Raw genomic sequence first — 20,498 nt, 5'->3', positions numbered from 1 at the left:
ATATTAGTTTAATTTTGATTTTAGATTGATAAATCAATGAAAATTATAATCTCTATTCATTTAATTTATATTTAGTTGTTTATTTATATATTATTTATTTTTTAAACAAAAAAAAAATAACATACTTAAAGATCAAGTTGATTCTCTTAAATTTTATTCATCTTTAAAAAAATCTCATATATCTCATTTCCTATTCTATTAAAATAATATTTTTCTATTATTTCTACATCTTTAACTATTTTATATAAAATATATATAAAATCTGATTTAAGGGATGAATAGTAAATTTTCAAATATAAGTAGTCACTGTTCACATCCTAAACCTATACATTAAATTAGGAATTGGATGAAGTGCTTATTTTATAAAAAAGTTAAGGTGATTTTTCTATAATTTAGAGATTCGGAGAGTAATATGAGCTATGTTTGCTCAGATTAGATTTTGAATTAATTTTCAAACGAGGCTAATTAAGTCGTTCGAATTCGACTCAAATGCACCCTTAACTATGCCATGACCCATCTCGGGCATCTAAGAATATAGAGAAATACTACATATAATTATTTTTACGTACTCTTTACACACTCCATTAATATGATTGGCTGGATTTATTTTTTTTAATACACAACTAATCATATTACAGGAATATACAAAAGAGTTCACAAAAGTGACTGCACATAAAATGTTTGAAGAATATATTCTCTTCTCTCTCTTGTTTTATTTTTAGGTTCCTTAAATGAGCCACCTATCCAACTGTTTTCTCCTCACTTCTTTTTCCAAGCACTTGTTCCTTTCTGTTGTAATTTAATGTTCCATGGCTTATATCCAACTCCCCACCACCCCATCCTTGTCATCTTATTATTCTTGGTCTTTAAAAATTAGCTTCTCTTCTTTCCAAATGCAGCATACTTTCTCAACTCACTCTTTTCTATCATAAACCCTTAACCTTCTTGTCCACTCCTTGGGGGCCAAAAATATGGCAGACCCAGGTTCATTTTCCGGTAAACCTGATGCCAATGATATTATGAAGGAAAAGAAGAAGAAGAAGATCAAAGGAGATGAGGAAAAGAAGCAGCGCACGGTTCCACTCCTCAAACTATTTACCTTTGCCGACTTTTATGATTACATCCTGATGGCCATCGGATCAGTTGGTGCATGTGTTCATGGCGCTTCGGTACCTGTTTTCTTTATTTTCTTCGGGAAGTTGATTAATGTTATTGGGATGGCTTATCTCTTCCCCAAAGAAGCTTCCCACAAAGTTGCCAAGGTATAAACACACACACACACACACACACATATATATACTCATATGCCAATTTCAAACTACGTTTGTTCATCTTTTCCGGGATTCATTTTCCTTAATTACTAGTGAAATGACTTCATTATTTTGGAGCTTTCATTAATTCCTTTCAGTGAGATGGAGAAGTACTGCAAATTACTGACATATTTTTATTCAATGTTCTGTGTGCAGTATTCACTGGATTTTGTGTATCTCAGTATAGCTATACTGTTTTCCTCATGGACAGGTAAACAAACACTTTAATTTCTGGAGCATTAATTATATATTGCTCTTCTTACTCCTCGATCATCACATGATGTGGGTAATTATGCAAAAAATTACAGAGGTGGCTTGTTGGATGCATACTGGGGAAAGGCAAGCGGCAAAGATGCGGATGGCATATTTGAGGTCCATGTTAAATCAAGATATTAGTGTCTTTGACACTGAATCTTCCACCGGAGAGGTGATAGCTGCAATTACCACTGACATCATTGTTGTTCAAGATGCTATTTCTGAGAAGGTTTGGATTTCTTTATAAATTAATTTCTTGCAATTCCTTTTTTTTTTTTTAATATTTTTTTTGGGTCCCCTATCTAGCATTAACCCAACCTCCTCTAAGTACCCCTAGTCCCTGATTATCAATAATTATGATCTCTTAAGCCTAGATTAATCATGTATTAATGTATATACAAGCTCTTTAATTATCCCTGGCCCCCAGATAAAAGTCGATACCATATGTAGATGCTTGGCCCTGGATCTGTTGACAAGTCCGTGTGACATTTAAAGAGTGCATAATGTTCATTAATTATGAGCTACCAAAGTAGGAATAATCAGAATGTGCAACATAATATTGCTCTATATCCTATTCCCGTCTCATTTCTCTCTCAATAATAATTTTAGAGTCTATACTCCCGTCCCCGTCCCTGGTCCCGCTCATGTAAACTTATATAATTATTTTTAAATTATTTTTAAAATTATAATAATATACTTTTTAAAATGATATTTTTTTCATTTTACGCCGTACATTAATAGATATGCACACACATATAAATAGAATTTATCATAATTTTAAGAGTCGAAGAATAATATCCTCTACACCCAACCTCTTGGTATTTGTCCTTAATTGGTCTTTTAAGTATAGTGGGAATGAATCCCCTCTCTACCCTCTCTACACCCGCCCTAGTAGGTACTAGTTTCTTCTAACTTCAATGGCCTTTATGGACTTTTACTGAAAGGTGCGACGAGTATTTATTTTTTGCTACTTCCTAATAACTCAATGGACTGAGATATATTATATCCCTCCTCCTTTTTTCATAGAAATAATACAAGAAATTAATATATTTTATTTTTTTATAAAATATTAATCTGAAATTGGAAGAAGATTTTAATTAATGGATTAAATAAAGACAACATAACAATTAATACTCCAGTATGTATATATAGAAAGGGCACCAGACCTGACTGTAATTATTATTATTATTTAATTTTTTGTTGTCTTTGCAATTTGAAGTAAATGCAGTCACAAGTGGCATTTATAAGTTAGTTGGGTTTGTAACTTGTTGCAGTTTTTAGTTTCAAAAACACTTTTTTTGCTTGTTTTTTTCCAGCTGTAAAAGCCAAAATAATAATAATAATAATAATAATAATAATAATAATAATACCTCTATTCATCCTTTTCCTTTAATTTAATTAGGTTGTTGAAAGAAAGAGATGGCCTTAAACCCACCTCCTTTTTCCTGTGTGAGATCCCTTTTTTTTTTTTTTTAATTCTTTTTGAATGGACAATATTCCATGTGCTTTCCGGTGTGCCTAATTGCTCATTCTAATATTAAATGACCTCACATGATCTGGCCGTTGGGAGAAAATATTATTGCCATATTCATTTTTTTTTAGAATATATTTAAAGAGTACTGCTACATCATAAATGAATCACATAAAAATAATTTTACAAATTGATATAGTTTTATCTGATACGTTATATCTATTTCATAATAAAAATAATTTTACAATCTAACGAATCACATTAATATTAAGATTGTCTAGAGGGTCGATCTAAAAAATTTATTGGGTGCAATGTTAGATTTTATAAAAGCTTGAATATATATATATATATAAATATTATGTGCGTCATTTTACGTACTAATTAAAGTAAAGATCTGGGCAGTCTTATATAGTATCTTAGTAGAGAAATGATATTTGTAATCGTGGTTGTGCAAGCGACGTGCAGTCGTTTTGAAAATAATGAATTAATATAGAACCCACATGAAAAAAAAACTAACTTTTTATTCGTGGACCCCACTCTTTTTCAAAACAATTACGCGATGTTTATAATTTCACGACTATATGCAGCATTGCTCATCCAGTAATATAAACTCAATAGCAAGCAGAGTGGTTCCTAAACTCCAGAGAATGGGAGCATGACCTGGAAGAAAACTTCACGTATTCAAGCTGTAAATCTTTAAGTCTGTGTATATATAATATATATATAGGAACGGACCCAAGTCAGATCACTTTGCCGCAGTCATAATGTTGTCCATGTTTGTCCTTAATTCCATGGCTCCGTCGTTCTTAAATTTTAAGAATATTCGAGGTATTCTTCTTAACAGCTGTGAGAAATCAACAATGAATACTAATGAAAGTCATGCATGGTGGGTGCACCAAACTGCTTTAAATTAATTAGATCGAAATTTATTGCGGCCCCAATTCAATTGAAGCCTGTTCTCATTTCAGTACCTTTCATAGGTACTGTTGTTCATCTTTTTGGAAAATATATTTAAAGTTCACATTTTTAACACTCGTTTGAGCTGGAAAAATGTTTGCAACTCAAAACAAAAGGGTTTTGGGTGCTGCAGGTGGGGAACTTCATACACTACATTAGCAGGTTTTTATCAGGCTTCATCATTGGGTTTGCTAGAGTCTGGCAAATCTCTCTGGTAACACTGTCTATAGTCCCCTTAATTGCTCTTGCTGGTGGCCTTTATGCTTGGGTGGCAACTGGCCTCATTGCCAGAGTGAGAAAATCCTATGTCAAGGCCGGGGAGATTGCAGAAGAGGTCAGTTCAGTCACTCTTTCAGAATTACATTATTTGATAAATCATAAAATATGTGTTTTTTTTTTTAAATGATAGCTTAATTTATTTAGTGGGACATATTTTAATGGTCAAAAGCTGTAAAAAAAAGTAGGACTCTTTGATGGTTTGTTTTAGTTTCTAACAATTGTATGAAAAAAGTGGAGTTAAAAACAATCGAAGGGTGTGCAAGTTCCATGCAGTATCTTTGAAAAAAGTGAGGTCCACTGATGTATTTTTTCATACCAGTCCCGTGCGTGCCCTACTTTTTTTCAAAGGAACTGCACAGAGTTTGTAAACTCTAAAATTGTACAAATCATTTTCTATGAAAAATATTCAATTGGAAAATTCTCATCTCTTTCTGATGTTTTGTGACTCTTAGGTTATTGGAAATGTTAGAACAGTCCACGCATTTGCAGGAGAAGAGAAAGCAGTGAGGTCATATATGACTGCTCTGAAGAATACATACGAGTATGGTAAAAAAACAGGATTAGCTAAAGGGCTAGGACTAGGCTCCATGCACTGTGTCCTTTTCCTATCATGGGCCTTGCTTGTTTGGTTCACTAGTATTGTTGTTCACAAGAACATCTCAAATGGTGGGGAATCCTTCACCACCATGCTCAATGTTGTTATTGCTGGCCTGTAAGTCCTTCCTTTTCTCGCTTTACTCGAATTCCATGAATTAAATTCTTCCCGTGTTTCACATAGCATTTTGATCAACAATATCGTGTTTCTCTCATTCACATTAGGTTTGAGTTTAAATTAGAGCCATTTTGTGTATCAATTTCTTGTATGAAACAAAAGATGTTTGGTGTGATTAAGTGCTTGAGATCCTCTAGCTAACAATAGTAGCTATTAATGGAGTTTCCCCATCATCTGGCTCACATGATATTCAATGGACACCGAATTCCTATTGATTCCACTTTATTGCACAAATTAATTTGAAAAAGTCTTTCCCCATAGTATTTGAAACTTGTTGGTTTGATTGCGTGATGATAATTATTTAGTTTCTTATCCAAGTTTCTTTCAAATTCCATGAAACAACAACACATTATATACTTCTACATTGCTCAGGTCACTGGGGCTGGCAGCACCAGACATCACTGCTTTTGTCCGAGCTAAGGCAGCTGCGTATCCCATATTTGAAATGATAGAAAGAGACACATTCAGCAAGAAAAGTTCTGCAACTGGTAAAAAGATGGACAAACTCGAGGGCCATATTCAGTTTAAGAATGTTTCTTTTAGCTACCCATCTCGTCCTGATGTACTTATCTTCGATAAGCTGTGCCTCAATATCCCTTCTGGTAAGATTTTAGCCCTTGTGGGAGGAAGTGGATCTGGAAAGAGCACAGTTATATCTTTGATTGAACGTTTCTATGAGCCCTTTTCTGGAGAGATACTATTAGATGGGCATGACATCAGAAATCTTCACCTCAAGTGGCTGAGGCAGCAAATTGGCTTAGTAAATCAGGAGCCTGCCCTTTTTGCTACAAGCATTAGGGAGAACATCCTCTATGGAAAAGATGATGCCACCCTTGAAGAGATTACACGTGCAGCTAAACTTTCAGAGGCTCTCTCTTTCATAAACAATCTCCCAGAAAGATTCGAGACTCAGGTCTATATTCACTTGTTTCATTGCTTCTTAGACTAGCTGAAAAATGCATAATTCATTCAATAGATGATGCACACTAATTGAAGAAAAATAAGAAAGTAATAACTATACTAACATCTAATGGCTTAATAAAATGCAAATGACTTTTTTTGCAGGTTGGTGAGAGAGGAATACAACTATCAGGTGGACAAAAGCAAAGGATTGCAATAGCACGAGCAATTCTCAAGAATCCATCCATCCTTTTACTGGATGAAGCTACAAGTGCACTGGATGCTGAGTCTGAAAAAAGTGTGCAGGAGGCACTTGATCGTGTCATGGTCGGACGAACAACGGTAGTGGTAGCCCATCGGCTTTCCACCATTAGAAATGCAGATGTGATTGCCGTTGTACAAGATGGGAATATAGTAGAAACTGGAAACCATGAGGAGCTAATTTCAAACCCTAACAGTGCATATGCATCCGTAGTTCAACTCCAAGAGGCAGGTTCTCTGCAACGCTATCCCTCTGTGGGTCCTAACTTGGGACGGCCACCAAGGTACTTCATACACTGATAATACTATGGCAACTTTGTCTGTCAGATTAAAATACTAAAATTCCAAGAACATGTTGCTCCATATTACCAAAATGGAAAATGCTACGAATATTTTGTGTTTTGTATTTGATGTAGAATTATCAAACCTGCCAATGACAGTCTTTTACAATAAATTCATTTATAGCATAAAGTATTCACGGGAACTGTCTCGCACCACAACAAGCTTTGGTGCTAGTTTTCGTTCTGATAAAGAATCTGTTAGCCGCATTGGTGCTGATGGGGGTGAGACTGTAAAGCCAAAACGTGTTTCCACCAGAAGGCTGTATTCCATGATCGGGCCAGACTGGGTTTATGGGGCAATTGGCACCATGTGTGCGTTTATTGCTGGAGCTCAGATGCCCCTTTTTGCTCTTGGGGTGTCTCAAGCACTTGTAGCATATTACATGGATTGGGATACAACACGTCATGAGGTCAAGAAAATTGCATTCTTGTTCTGTGGGGGTGCAGTTTTAACCGTCATTGTTCATGCAACTGAGCATCTCTGTTTTGGAATCATGGGAGAGCGACTCACTCTTCGTGTGCGAGAGAAGATGTTTTCGGGTAAGTTTTGATCATACCACTGTTGTCCCTTCTCTTTCCATAGTGAGTGGATGCATTTATTGTGTCCTTCCAGTAACTGCAACAATAGGATCTTTTCAAGGTTAAGCGGCTAAGGTTTTTTATTTGAAGGTTCAACATTTGCTTTACGATGATGAATCCATGTATCTGTATATATTGAATTTTCTGATATGACAGTGGGATCATTGGTATTTTTTGCCTTCTACTACTTAAACTGTTGTTACATCAAGATTTAGAATTCAATGGTCTTTTCCCCCGTCTACTTAACTTCCCCTGGTACCTTATTGCAGCCATTTTGAGGAATGAGATTGGATGGTTTGATGACATGAACAACACAAGTTCTATGCTTTCATCGCGTCTAGAAAGTGATGCCACTCTGTTACGAACAATAGTTGTTGATCGCACTACAATTCTTTTACAGAACGTAGGATTGGTTGTAGGCTCATTTATCATTGCTTTCACCTTGAACTGGAGGATCACAATTGTTGTCGTTGCCACATACCCATTGATCATTAGTGGTCACATCAGCGAGGTTTCCTTTAAGCTTTTTAGTCCCATTTTCATTTTGTTCAGTGTTCAGTTTATGAAAAGCATCCTTAGAAACTATTACCCGTTGTTCCAGAAACTATTCATGAAAGGCTATGGTGGAAACTTGAGCAAAGCCTATCTGAAAGCTAACATGCTGGCTGGGGAGGCAGTGAGTAATGTCCGAACTGTTGCTGCATTTTGCGCTGAAGAGAAGATCCTTGACCTTTATGCTCGTGAACTTGTTGAGCCATCTAGGCGTTCATTTGTTCGTGGTCAGATTGCAGGCCTATTCTATGGGATATGCCAGTTCTTCATCTTCTCATCCTATGGCTTGGCCTTATGGTATGTGGCTTTATCTTCATCCTTTTTCACATTTGCTATTAAAGATGTTTGTCGGACAAAAGAACATTGTTCGGTCAGTATGTTTCAACATTTTCTTGCATGTATTTGATGCTCGTTAAGGTCTCTAACAAGACCTCAAGCCATATGAATTACTCTGGGTGTCAAGAACTAAGAAAGAAGAAATCCCAGACTAGTAGTTTTGTTGTTGCATGAGCCTTACTATGTATGGCTTGGTTTTTGTCTGATTGGTTCAGGTACGGTTCTGTTTTGATGGATAAGGAACTTGCTAGCTTCAAATCTGTCATGAAATCATTTATGGTCCTGATTGTAACGGCATTAGCTATGGGGGAGATGTTGGCTATGGCCCCAGACCTCTTGAAAGGGAACCAAATGGTGGCATCAGTTTTTGAAGTGGTGGACAGAAAGACAGAGGTAAGGGGTGATGATGGAGAAGAGTTGATGACAGTGGAGGGAACAATTGAGCTAAAGGGCATCCAGTTCAGTTACCCATCAAGACCAGAAGTCCTCATTTTTAAGGACTTCAATTTGAAAGTTCGATCGGGGCAGAGTATGGCAGTAGTGGGGCAAAGTGGTTCAGGAAAAAGCTCTGTCATCTCTCTTATACTGCGATTTTACGTTCCAGTGGCTGGCAAAGTGATGATAGATGGTAAGTTTTCTGTAAAATATATGGAAAGACAGCAGTGTATATAGGCAGAAAACAGAGTGTGTGTATTAGGGACTAGGCTGCCTGCAAGATAATTCTCTTTACCAAACCTATCCATGCCCTTTCCTAAGTCCTAACCAAATAATTTCAAAACCAAATCTAAAAATGAATTCCACTCCACATGAGTATTTGAATAGTTTTTTTTGACAGCCCTTGATGGTTGACTGTATTCGAATTTTGTAGGTGTGTTGTTTGTTTGGATTTAGATTGAAGCTTAAATGTTATGTTTTATCTTTGTTGTGCATAGATTTCTTTGGGTACCTGCTCTGGGAATTTCCTATTTACATCGTTTTGGTAGGATAGTCTTCTAACAATCATTCATCAAAATTTTCACAGGGAAAGATATCAAGAAACTCAATCTCAAATTTCTTAGGAAACACATTGGCCTAGTCCAACAAGAACCAGCTCTTTTTGCTACATCAATATATGAGAACATTATTTATGGAAAAGAAGGAGCCTCTGAAGCCGAAGTGATGGAAGCAGCTAAGCTTGCCAATGCTCATAGTTTTGTCAGTTCACTTCCCGAGGGCTACTCCACTAAAGTGGGTGAAAGAGGGGTGCAGCTTTCTGGTGGCCAGAAACAAAGGGTAGCCATTGCCCGAGCCATTCTCAAGAACCCAGAAATCTTGTTACTAGATGAAGCCACTAGTGCTCTAGATGCGGAGTCAGAGCGAGTGGTGCAACTAGCACTGGACAGATTGATGAAGAACCGAACGACAGTCGTGGTGGCACATAGGCTGTCAACAATAAAAAATGCAGACCAAATATCTGTTTTGCACGATGGGAAGATAATAGAGCAAGGGACTCATTCATCACTTGTAGAGAACAAGAATGGAGCATACTATAGGTTGATCAACATTCAGCAACAGAAACAGCAATTATAACAAAATCGAAACCAAATAGCCCAGAATATTGATGCAGAGTGCTCTCTTCGATTGGTGCTGCACCCGTGTATTTATTCTTTTACCTTTTCATAAATCAACATACACAAGGTCTTGTTTGAGTGATTATTTCCATATGAAAATAAGGCCAGTACAGGTTGGAGCTGAGCATGGTGTAAAAATATATAGTGGCATTTCCCATTTTACTATTGCTTCTCAATTTGTCAATAAGACATTCGTTTGGATTTTCTGAAAGTGGAGGGGAAAAGAAAAGAGAACTCGACACTTGAATGTACTAGAAATGTTATCTTTCACAATATACTATCTGTTTATCGGAAAAATTAAAAAAATAGCTCAATCACTACTTCATGTCTAATATTCACCATTTTGTTGAGTCAAGAAGAAGAAGCAATTAAGGGAGAATGGTAAGAAGCTTCCATGCATACTTTCAAGTTCACTCCTGACCATAATCCATTACCATTTTCCATGACGTTAATCATGCATTTAGCAACCATGATTTCATATGGCATTTTGCCAAGTGGATTGCCATAAAAAATTATACAACCAACATTATCAGCTCAACGATAACTTGATCTGCCATAAAAACGTTTATGATCATTATCTTCAAGCAGATCTTGTTTTATTCATTTATATATATTATCGATAATTCTTTTTACCAACTTTCCTCTTTTTGTTTCTTTGGCTAGTATCTCCACGTAAAATTAGAAAATGACGGGTGATTCACTATAAGAAAAATCCCAGATATGATCTCGGATGGGAAATTTGATAACAATGAGCTAGTTTAATGGAGACCAGACATCTTTAGGCGGTGCTTGAGACAGTTTGGTTGGAAAATAACAACAGGATCCGATGCTCGTATTATTATTTTAGTAGAGAAAAAGTAATAATGTTTTACTCACTGGATTTATAAATCTAGTTAAAAGAACATTTAAACACCTGTCATAAGTACTACCAGCCTTATACCACAGAAAAATTAAGGATGCTACGTATCTTTGTTCAGTTTTCCACGTAACCTTACAATCTTATGTCCAACACCGTTAAAAACAAGAACAGGTTTTACATTCAAAGAGGCCGAACCAAAAAATCTCTCTTTTTAGCACAATATCCTTAACTTTTAGGAAGTTTCTGGGATGTCAAAGGGATAAGAGTTGGTTGTTTCTTGTTTCAGACTTCTTTTTTTCTCCTCTTCTTGTTATCATCGAAAGAAACATAAAAAAGAAAAAGCTGTAAAATTAGGGTCATAGCAGTCGAAGAACCTCATGCAAGGAAACCAAGTTTGATAAGTAATTAAAATCAACACAGAACAGTCAATATATATTATAATTTAGCAGTTTCATTGTTATTTACAACCTAACGATACTTTAATGTTAGTATTGATTTATTCAAAAATTTCATGGAATATGCTTGTCAATCAAGCCAATGATGTAAGAAGGTTGAAAAACCCTCTGGCATGTATCTTGTTGTCTTGCCTTCATGTACGTGGCCCCCGCTCCTTGACAGAATGCTAGGGTATGATGTCACCCCAATTGAAGGGTGGATCAGTGGATGAAAAACCTGATCAAGCTAAGTACTGCAATAAGGTCAAAACCAACTGAGATTCTAGGAAATGTCAAAGATTTTAAGAAATATTTAAAAATATATATAGATACCTCGGTACTATTACTAATATTTTTTGTACATATTTGGTCAAAGTAGAAAGTTCACTTTATGCGGTCGAGTCACATTAGAAGGCTGCAAACAACACGCCATGTATGATGAATATATTCCTCCAGAATCAGGAAAAAAATGCTAGTTATGACTTACGTTCCGTAATTATCTCTAGCTGTACATAATGTAGCTTTTATAAAATAGGATAGCCCAGTCATTGTACTGGCCGTTTAAAACACGTACGATTTCATGTAAAACCGTGAGTCCAAAATGGGATTCAGTTGAAACTACTACTGCAATTTTCTAAACAATCCTGAAGTTATGGGTTTTTTCTTTTTTTTTTCCCTAAAGTTATTTAAAATATAATCATTCAAAAAGAAAAAGACCCAATTTCTTTGAAATCGACTACTACTGTTCTTAACAGAAAAAATCGATCTCTAGTACGGTCAAAATTGCAGTATTATTAAGGCTATCTAGAGAAATATGTATCTCAGACATCATATAATAATATATATAGCCGTGAGTGATATGTATATATAGTAAATTAATACTAAAGAATTCAAGTTACAATATTTTTTTTCTCTCACATTTTAGGCAGAAGTGCATGCATTCAGACCTGGCTATCAATTAGATAGATGTGCAGATTTTCTTGGCAGTTTGACGACACCTTATTTTATGTATATATATTTTGCGTTTATATTTATCACATGTTTTATTATTGTTTTGTTTACATATGTTTGAATCTGAGTTAACCTCAAATCTATAACTGGTAAATGGGTGATCAACTATATATATATATATATGCAATGCATGGAATCGTTCGAAGAGAGCAGTTAGAGAGACTGCTATATATCATGTTTTATTATTATACATATAATATATATGTTTCGTTTTTCTTAAAAATTATATAAGAAAATGACAAAAATGATGACCAACGGGATGAAAGCATGCATATATATATATATATATAAGGATTATATTATTGATTAATTTTGAAGAATAAAATAAACATAAAGTAATCAAATGATCACGTGCCTTGCGTGCAATGGTTTTGGATGATGCAACAATATTCAGATATATATATATATATATACATATCTAAGAATTTTTTTATATTTGTTAGGGGTTTTTCCCCCGGGGATGAGTCCCAAAATCTGAGCCCGATATCATGAGAGGCCTAGGCCCATTGGACAGTCCATCAACTCAATTAAAGGATGCTTAGCCCCAAGCAGAAGTCAGCAGATAACCTTGAAAGTGCGGGAAGTCCATGCTTGTGCAGGAGGGAGGAGCAAGCCCCCTTGCCGAAACTGAACCCTGGGTAACCTTAGGGACAAGTGGGTGCAGATCACGGGAAGCTCTTGATCATTTGACGGGAGAAAAATTGAAAGGTTTGATGGTGCACATCTCCTGATAGAACGAGGTAGAGAGCCACGTCGTGTTAAATACACTCCCATAGAGCCAAACCGCATTAAATGAGCATGATGGAAGGAATTGTGGAGGAGACACTACTCTCTACATAGGGCGTGAGCATTTGATCCCAGGGACCAACAATAAAGGGGGGTGATTCCCACGTATTGACTCCTTTTAGACAAACTAAACTCTCTACCTTCCTACTCTCCACCCCAAGACTATACGATTTTAGCATCGGAGACTTCTTGCCACCACCACGGCCACCGTCTAGTGGTGTTTTTTTTTTTTTTTGACCATATGCCCAAGACTGAAAACTTGAACTGTTAAGAGAACGGCCCAAAGGCGTACAAAATACAACGTAAATAATAATTTTTTGAAGAGAACGTAAATAATAATGAATGAATATATGTGAAAAAATAAAGACATTGGTTATGCATATTTGGCAATGATATGATATGACATATCATAAAGTCCTGCATGCATATTTATTTATCATAAGATGTATACAACTTTATACTTTTTTTATGGTACCACACTATACCTATCGGGGAGGCCCTTGGAATGCAAGCACCATTCTCTCAAGACAGATTTGAGTTATAGTCTTATTATAAGTACACTTGGCCTGAATATTAACTACATCAAAGTGGTACGTACGTACTAATTAGCCAGTTAGCAAAGAGCCTCGAAACCATGATCTCAAATCCATCAAACCGAATGGGAGTTATATATATTTATAATATCCTTTAAATTACCTCATTTATAATTCCAATAAATATCAGAATATCTGTTTAATAAAAGAAAAAGTGCTAGGCCCTAAAAAAAAATCAAGTAAATTTGTGACTTTGTGAGTGATATGAGGCATCAGATTTATTAAATTTTATAATTTGATGTACTATTACATCAAATCAATAAGTTTGTTTTTATATATCAATTTGTAAACCAAGAATTTTTCTAATTCTATTATTTTTTATGTGTGCTTTTAGCTGAAACACAGCATTTATTAATGCTGAGAAGAGCTAATTAATTGGAAATTCAAATATTGGTGGCTTTCAAAACAGATCAAATCATTGCTTTGGGAAATCTCTCCTGCTTAATAGTATTAAGTAGAGCTAACTTTTTTTCAATCATGGATTATGTAAGTGTCGCACAATTTTTTAAAAATATGAGTAAATACTGAATTTATATGAAAAAAATTAATTTTTTAATAGTAAAATTTACTCTTTTTCAAAACAATTATACGATACTTGTACACTCTACGACTATATATAATATTCCTCTAATTATATACCATCTAATATTCAAACGACACTTGCACTACCTAATCCTACCTTGGTCCAATAATTCATTTGCGAGGGAGCTTTAATTGATCTTCCGCGTCGCTGAAAAATGCCAAAATGGTCGTTAGGCTGCTTCCTCTTCATTGCCGTGCTTTTGGAAGCTAAGAATATCGTAGGAAATTCAAAGAATGACAATGACATCATCCTTTGAATCCTGTCTCCCTTGCACCTATAAAAACCACTATGTTTCACCCATATTTCCAATAATTCTACCACCTTTAGCTCCATCTCAACGGCGTACAGATCTCATATATTTCTTGCAACATTATTGTTTGCTTCTCGAGACAATTAATGGGTCGACCTCCATGTTGTGATGAGGACGGTTTGAAGAAGGGGCCATGGATGCCCGAGGAAGATCAAAAACTGATTGCTTACATTAGCAGCCATGGCGGCCATGGAAGTTGGAGAACGCTCCCCAAGCTTGCTGGCTTGAACAGGTGCGGAAAGAGTTGCAGACTAAGGTGGACAAATTACCTTAGGCCCGATATCAAGAGAGGGGAGTTCTCTGAAGACGAAGAGCGAAAGATTATTAACCTTCATTCGATTCTTGGAAACAAGTACTTACCTTTAAAATTCGAAACTTTGTTTATATATTGAAGCTTCGTATATTTTTTGGTACATACACTTTTCATGATGTGCGCATGTTTGTGTGTGTGTGTGTATAGGGAATTAACCGCTACAATATTGTAATTATTGCTGTTGCAGGTGGTCAAGGATTGCAACAAAACTTCCAGGGCGGACAGACAATGAGATCAAGAACTATTGGAACACTCATTTAAAGAAGAAGTTGCTTCGAATGGGAATCGACCCAACCACCCACAAGCCAAGAACTGATCTCAATCACCTTATGAATCTTTCTCAGTTGCTTGGTGCTGCAAACTCTGGAAATTTAATGATTCCCAACTGGGGCAGTCATGCTCTGATTAGTAATTTACAGGCTGATCATGCCTCTCACCTGGCAAATATCCAACTCCTGCAAAATCTGTTGCAGATTATAAATACAAAGCCTATTCTAAATATGGATAATACTGATCATCTGTTTGGGAGCCGAAATCTCAACCCTTTTGAAGGACTTCTGAATGGGACCAGCAGTCTCTACATGAACAAGGAGCCCTTCCTGACAGGTCAAGAGTATATGATTGATCCGGAACTGCTCAAGAACCCTAAAGCTCCCAACAACTGCCAAGGTATTTCTAATTCTTGGGAAGGAGCTCCAGATGGATTCGTCCCAGAAATTCTTGGTATAAAAAACAGCAGCTTTAGCAGTACCTTAAATGAGAATCAAACAGAAAATCAGAACCTGCTGCCAGCATTGCTTTCTGAATCTCCAGGTACGTACCCTGTCAACCAAATGGAAATTAGCAAGACTACTGACCCAAATCAATCCTCAATCGAGTCAGCTTCCTCCAGTACTATCTTTGAGGCTTGGGACAAGCTCATGGATGATGAAACGAGCGAAACTTATTGGAAAGATATATTGGAGTAGGTTCTACACCCTCAAGTCATTTGTTTAGTTTGTTCCATTATTTATCCATTTATTTATTTTCTGGAAGTTTTATTTATACATATTTTCCAATTTACCTTTATATATTTAAATGATACGTTTGGCTAATGCTTCAATATCTGATCTTTTCCTTTTTTGTCAGATTAACATTCTCTTCAACATAGCCAATTACGTCATGGTATACTAGCACCATTTTTTTCAACTGAAGTATCAGCCCGGCCGGCAGGCAATGCATGAGCTCAACATATGAAATATTACATATTAGTTCATTCACAAAACACTCTTGTATTTTTCGGTTTCTTTTATTTAATGTGTTAATTAATAAACAGATGACCATGAAGGGTAGCCAACGATGTTAAGCTAGCCTCTATATACATTCAATTCATGTAAAATCTCTTTCTTGCGAAGTGTTCAGTACTCATATATCGAATCCTTAATTAATTTGAATAAATTGTTCCAAATTTAATTATAGATTTTTTTTTTTTTAGGAGCAGTACTGCTATTTATATCCAGGTTTCTTTAACACGTGGGAAATGATATTCCCACCGCTCTGGGAGCTACCGATCACAATTTTTTAATATATTTTATTTTGTAATTAAGTAAGTATTTTTTTAATAATGTTATAAATTTTTTTTTTAAAACATTTATAAAAATTACATATAAAAAAAACACTATATATAACTCGGTAGAGTGATAGCTGGGAGCTAGCGGTGAAGGTAGCACGTACCATCCTTAACATGCAAATATTACGTACGACTATATATAGCAACAATATCTTACGTTAACATGCGGCCTCTATATTCGAATAATTCATTTTATTTTATTTCAGTTTATTTTGCCATTATATTATGAAAGTCGATATATATATATATATAATTATAATTTTGATTTCATTATATTTTTCCATTAATTATTATTTGCTTGCATGTGTTGATCAATCATTGATGATGATCATATTGTACGTACCAGGTAGCTCCCTAGCTAGCTAATTAATTCTAATTTCATATCATATAAAATCACTTCATGTATGGCAGATCATGCGGTTAGTTTTCAGAGGATCAGTACTAAAGGATGGTCGATGGATATATAGTTTTTTGTTTAATTTGTTTCTGGCGAGGAGGATTAATAATTCATGTAAATTAAGATACGTCCAAATATTTTCAATATTATATGATACGCATATATATGATTTTCTTTAGTGATATCATGAATGATCATACATAACTCATTATAATCGTGTAAAAGTATATTATAATAATTAAGCAGCATGAGATCAAAATAAAACTTCAGCAATCTCAGACGTAATTATATATGAGGACAGATAATAATAATAATAATATATGCAAGTACTTAATTAAGATCCATATATATATATATCATGCATGCTCATGTGATCAAATTACACAATATTTCTAGTTAATATGGAATCGAGATTGAGTCTTTTAGAACCTGAAATCAAAGGGGGACCCTCTCTTCTCTCTCGAGTCTGAGTAGGGTTAGTGTCGTTGTTTTTCGACAAATGATGTGGTCTCACTGATTATGAGAACTTTGTCCATGATAATGGGCACCCTCTAATTTGTCCGTGACAATGGTGGATGAAGACCTAACTAAATGTTGGGAATGGCTCCATTTGTCAAATGAAGAAACTTTCATTATCCAAATTCAGTTTGAAGGGCCGAAAGACAACTCTGTTCGAGGAAATTTTTGCATCATTGGCAGAGTCCTCTCTGATAAAGGAGTCAACAAAGAGGCCTTCAAAACGACAATGGCTCAGGTTTGGCAATTAGAAGGATGGGTTTGCTTCAAGGACCTGAATGACCACTGCTTCTTGATAGAGTTCCAGAGAGTACAAGATAAAGAAAAGGTTTTAAGAGAGAGACCTTAGTGCTCTGACAAGAGCTTGCTTACCCTCCAAGAAGTGGATGAGAAGATATCCATCAATGTAATTCAGTTTCGCTATTAAACATTATGGGTTCAGTGTCACAATCTTCCATTAGCAGCCAAGAACGAGGATATAGGGGAGAACCTCGGTGCCTACCTTAGGCTTGTGTTATGTGTGGATGTAGAGTCAGATGGATCTACGTGGGCTGCCTTCACATTAGGTTAGCAGTTGACTTGCACAAACCCCTGCTACGAGACAAATGGCTAGAGTTTGAGAAACAAAAGTATTAGATTTCCTTTAAATACAAATGTTTACAAAACTTCTAATTCATATAGGGAGGATGTGTTTAAGACCACTGCATGACTTCCAGCCAGATGACAAACAACAGCTACAGTTTGGCTCGTGGCTCAGGGCACAACCAATGAATACCTCTATCTTTGAGAGCTGTAAGTATGGAGGTAGCTCAAACAATGAAGAACATAGAGGATAGAAACCTGAATAAAAAAATGATTATTAGGGTGAAAGGGCGTTTCAACAAAAGGGAAGTAAGAATGAAAATACCACTAAAGTGGAAGAGAGTGAAGAGGGAGAGGTTGAACATACTAGATCCACGAGGAAAGTAGGCCATTACTTTGGTGCAAAGAACTCTGAGTGTGGGGTCAATAATGATCAAGAATCTTTTACACCCTTTTGTAACCAAAAAGTTATTACTATGAGACAAAAGCTTAGTGGCGATAAGGAGTTGAGCAATAATGAGGATAACAAACTCATCCAGGAGACAGTAATGAATGGCCCAAAAGTTCCAGTTTGTTTGATGGATTTACACTTGGATAATGCCCAGGGGGATAGCATTGCCTCTAAAGTAGTGCTTCCAATAACTAGTGGTAATCAAGCTACTAGTCAAAGGGAAGGGGGAACAACACCTTAAGACTAAAAATGACCTCTCTAAAAGCCAAGATCCTTTGCCCATACAGAGCCCCAATAGTACTTGTATGGTCCATACACCCCTCAGTAATGAGCAAGGCGAAAGTAATAAGAGTGGTAGATGGAAGAGAAAGGCCAAAGGTAAGGTCAACACTAGTAGTACTTTAAGTGATGTCACAAACCTTCAACAACAAGTTTGTTCAAAGAGGAGAGGGCTGAAAGATGGAAATGAGGTGGCTTCCTTATAAAAACAAAAAACACCAAGACTAATGATGTTGGTTTTGAGAATTAAGAACATATGGCAGTGTCTGGTTTCCAGCACTGCCACTCCAAATGAGTCTCCTAATATGGACTTGTCGAGAGTTTGGGAACCCTCACATAATTCGAATCCTTAAGAGGTTGACTAAGGAAAAGTGTCCTAATTTAGTTTTCCTTGTGGAAACTAAATGCAACAAAATCAAAATGGATGAAGTGAGGAGATCTTTAAAGTTTGATGGTTGTTTTGCTATAGAAAGTGTGGGCCTAAGTGGTGGAATAACTCTACTATGGAAGGAGGGGTGGAAGGTCAAAGTTATTAATTACACTCGATGGCATATAAGTGTCATGATCAATGAAAATGATGCTAGCAACCCTTGACAATTCATTGGGTTTTATGGGCACCCTGGCACAATGAAAAGAAGAGGTAGCTGGAGCTCCTCAAGCTACAAAAACCTGAACCAAAAATCCCTTGGTTGTGTGTAGGCGACTTCAATCAAATACTACAGCAAAAAGAAAAAGTTGGAGGCCCCAGTAGACCCTACAAGCAGATCGAGAATTTCAAGCTGGCACTAGAATATTGTGGGATCTGAGACATACCTTGCTCAGGAGAAAAATTTACTTGGTCTAATAATAGAAGTGAGAGGGGGTTCACAAAGGAGAAAATTGATAGAGCTATATGGCTAACAAAAAATGGTTGGACCTCTTTAAATTAGGCTCCTGCAATGTATTGGCTGCTGTAAAATCTGACCATTCACCCCTCAATATTAGCATACCACATTATGCTAGCGGGGGAAACAGGATGCAAAGGGTGTTTAGGTATGAGATAACCTAGAAAGGGTAGTGGTGTTGTGATAGAGGAAGCATGGAACAAGGTGGTAATGGGAGACAACTTGGCTGGAACTATGAGGAAGAAGCTTGAACACTATCAAAAGGGGCTCACCTTGTGGAAGCATAATATCACTCAGCAAGAATAGCAAGGTCTTGCTCGAATCTAGGCTAAAATCAGCCACCTGCAAGATATAGGAGATGGAAGTCATTTAGCACACATGCAAGAATTGCAAAGGGAAGCTGAGGTGTCCCTAACAAAGTATGATATGAAATGGAGATAGAGTGCAAAGCAACACTGGCTAAGACATGCAGATAGGAATACCAATTAATTTCACATGCAAGCAACCCAAAAGAGAAAGGCAAACTCCATCAAATCCATAATTGACACAAATGGAAGAGTATCCTACAAGCAAGGGGAGATTGTTTCATGTTCATAGGTTCTTTCTCATCACTTTTCAATACTTCATTACCTACTAATATTGATTCTTGCCTGGATGCACTTAGCCCAAAAATTACTACTGAGATTGAGGCATGCCTAGTGAAGCCATTAAGTGAGGAGAAGGTTCAATTGGCAGTGTTTCAAATGAATCCATTAGGGTACCTTGGACTTGATGGTTTCCCAGCTCAATTTTATCAAAAAAACTAGGATGTGGTAGGAAGAAAGGTGTGTAGGTTTGTGTTGCAAGTGCTGAATCAAGGGGGCTCTATTAGAAAGGTGAATAATACATTTATAGCCCTCATCCCTAAGGTCAAAAACCCAAGGAATGTAGTAGAATTCAGGCCTATAAGCCTATGCAATGTCCTACACAAGGTGGTTTCTAAAACATTGGCAAATAGAATAAAAATTATCCTTCTTCATCTCATATTTGTGAACCAAAGCACCTTTGTGCCTGGTAGGCTCATCTAAGATAATGCCCTAGTAGCTTATGAGGTGCTCCACTCAAGAACATCGAGGATGAAATGGAAGAAATATGGCATTTAAATTGGATATGAGCAAGGCATATAATAGGATGGAGTGGATTTTTGTGAAAGTTGTGATGACCAAACTAGGATTTCCTTACACCATTGGATTGACCTGGTCCAAAGATGCATTGATTTGTGTCCTATT

The 20,498-nt window shown here is 36.2% G+C and overlaps 2 protein-coding genes across 2 annotated transcripts; both read left to right on the top strand.

Moving 5' to 3' along the window:
- The first annotated feature begins 853 nt into the window (after nt 1–853).
- LOC122281533 (ABC transporter B family member 2-like) lies at nt 854–9,955 on the top strand. Its single transcript, XM_043093095.1, has 12 exons — nt 854–1,262; nt 1,467–1,521; nt 1,619–1,794; nt 4,127–4,327; nt 4,725–4,984; nt 5,417–5,957; nt 6,110–6,489; nt 6,671–7,086; nt 7,395–7,636; nt 7,727–7,974; nt 8,229–8,641; nt 9,035–9,955. The coding sequence occupies exons 1-12, from the start codon at nt 972–974 to the stop codon at nt 9,580–9,582; spliced, it is 3,771 nt and encodes a 1,256-aa protein (XP_042949029.1). The 5' UTR covers nt 854–971; the 3' UTR covers nt 9,583–9,955.
- A 4,267-nt stretch (nt 9,956–14,222) lies between these two features.
- Nucleotides 14,223–15,921, top strand: LOC122282024 (transcription factor MYB39-like). Its single transcript, XM_043093929.1, has 3 exons — nt 14,223–14,551; nt 14,700–15,476; nt 15,641–15,921. Exons 1-3 carry the CDS (start codon nt 14,286–14,288, stop codon nt 15,660–15,662), a joined length of 1,065 nt encoding a protein of 354 aa, XP_042949863.1. The 5' UTR covers nt 14,223–14,285; the 3' UTR covers nt 15,663–15,921.
- The last annotated feature ends 4,577 nt before the right edge of the window (nt 15,922–20,498 follow it).

This window comes from Carya illinoinensis, chromosome 11 (assembly GCF_018687715.1).
Source record: "Carya illinoinensis cultivar Pawnee chromosome 11, C.illinoinensisPawnee_v1, whole genome shotgun sequence".
NCBI classification, from domain to species: Eukaryota; Viridiplantae; Streptophyta; class Magnoliopsida; order Fagales; family Juglandaceae; genus Carya; species Carya illinoinensis.
This window is presented reverse-complemented; position numbering and strand designations above follow the sequence as displayed.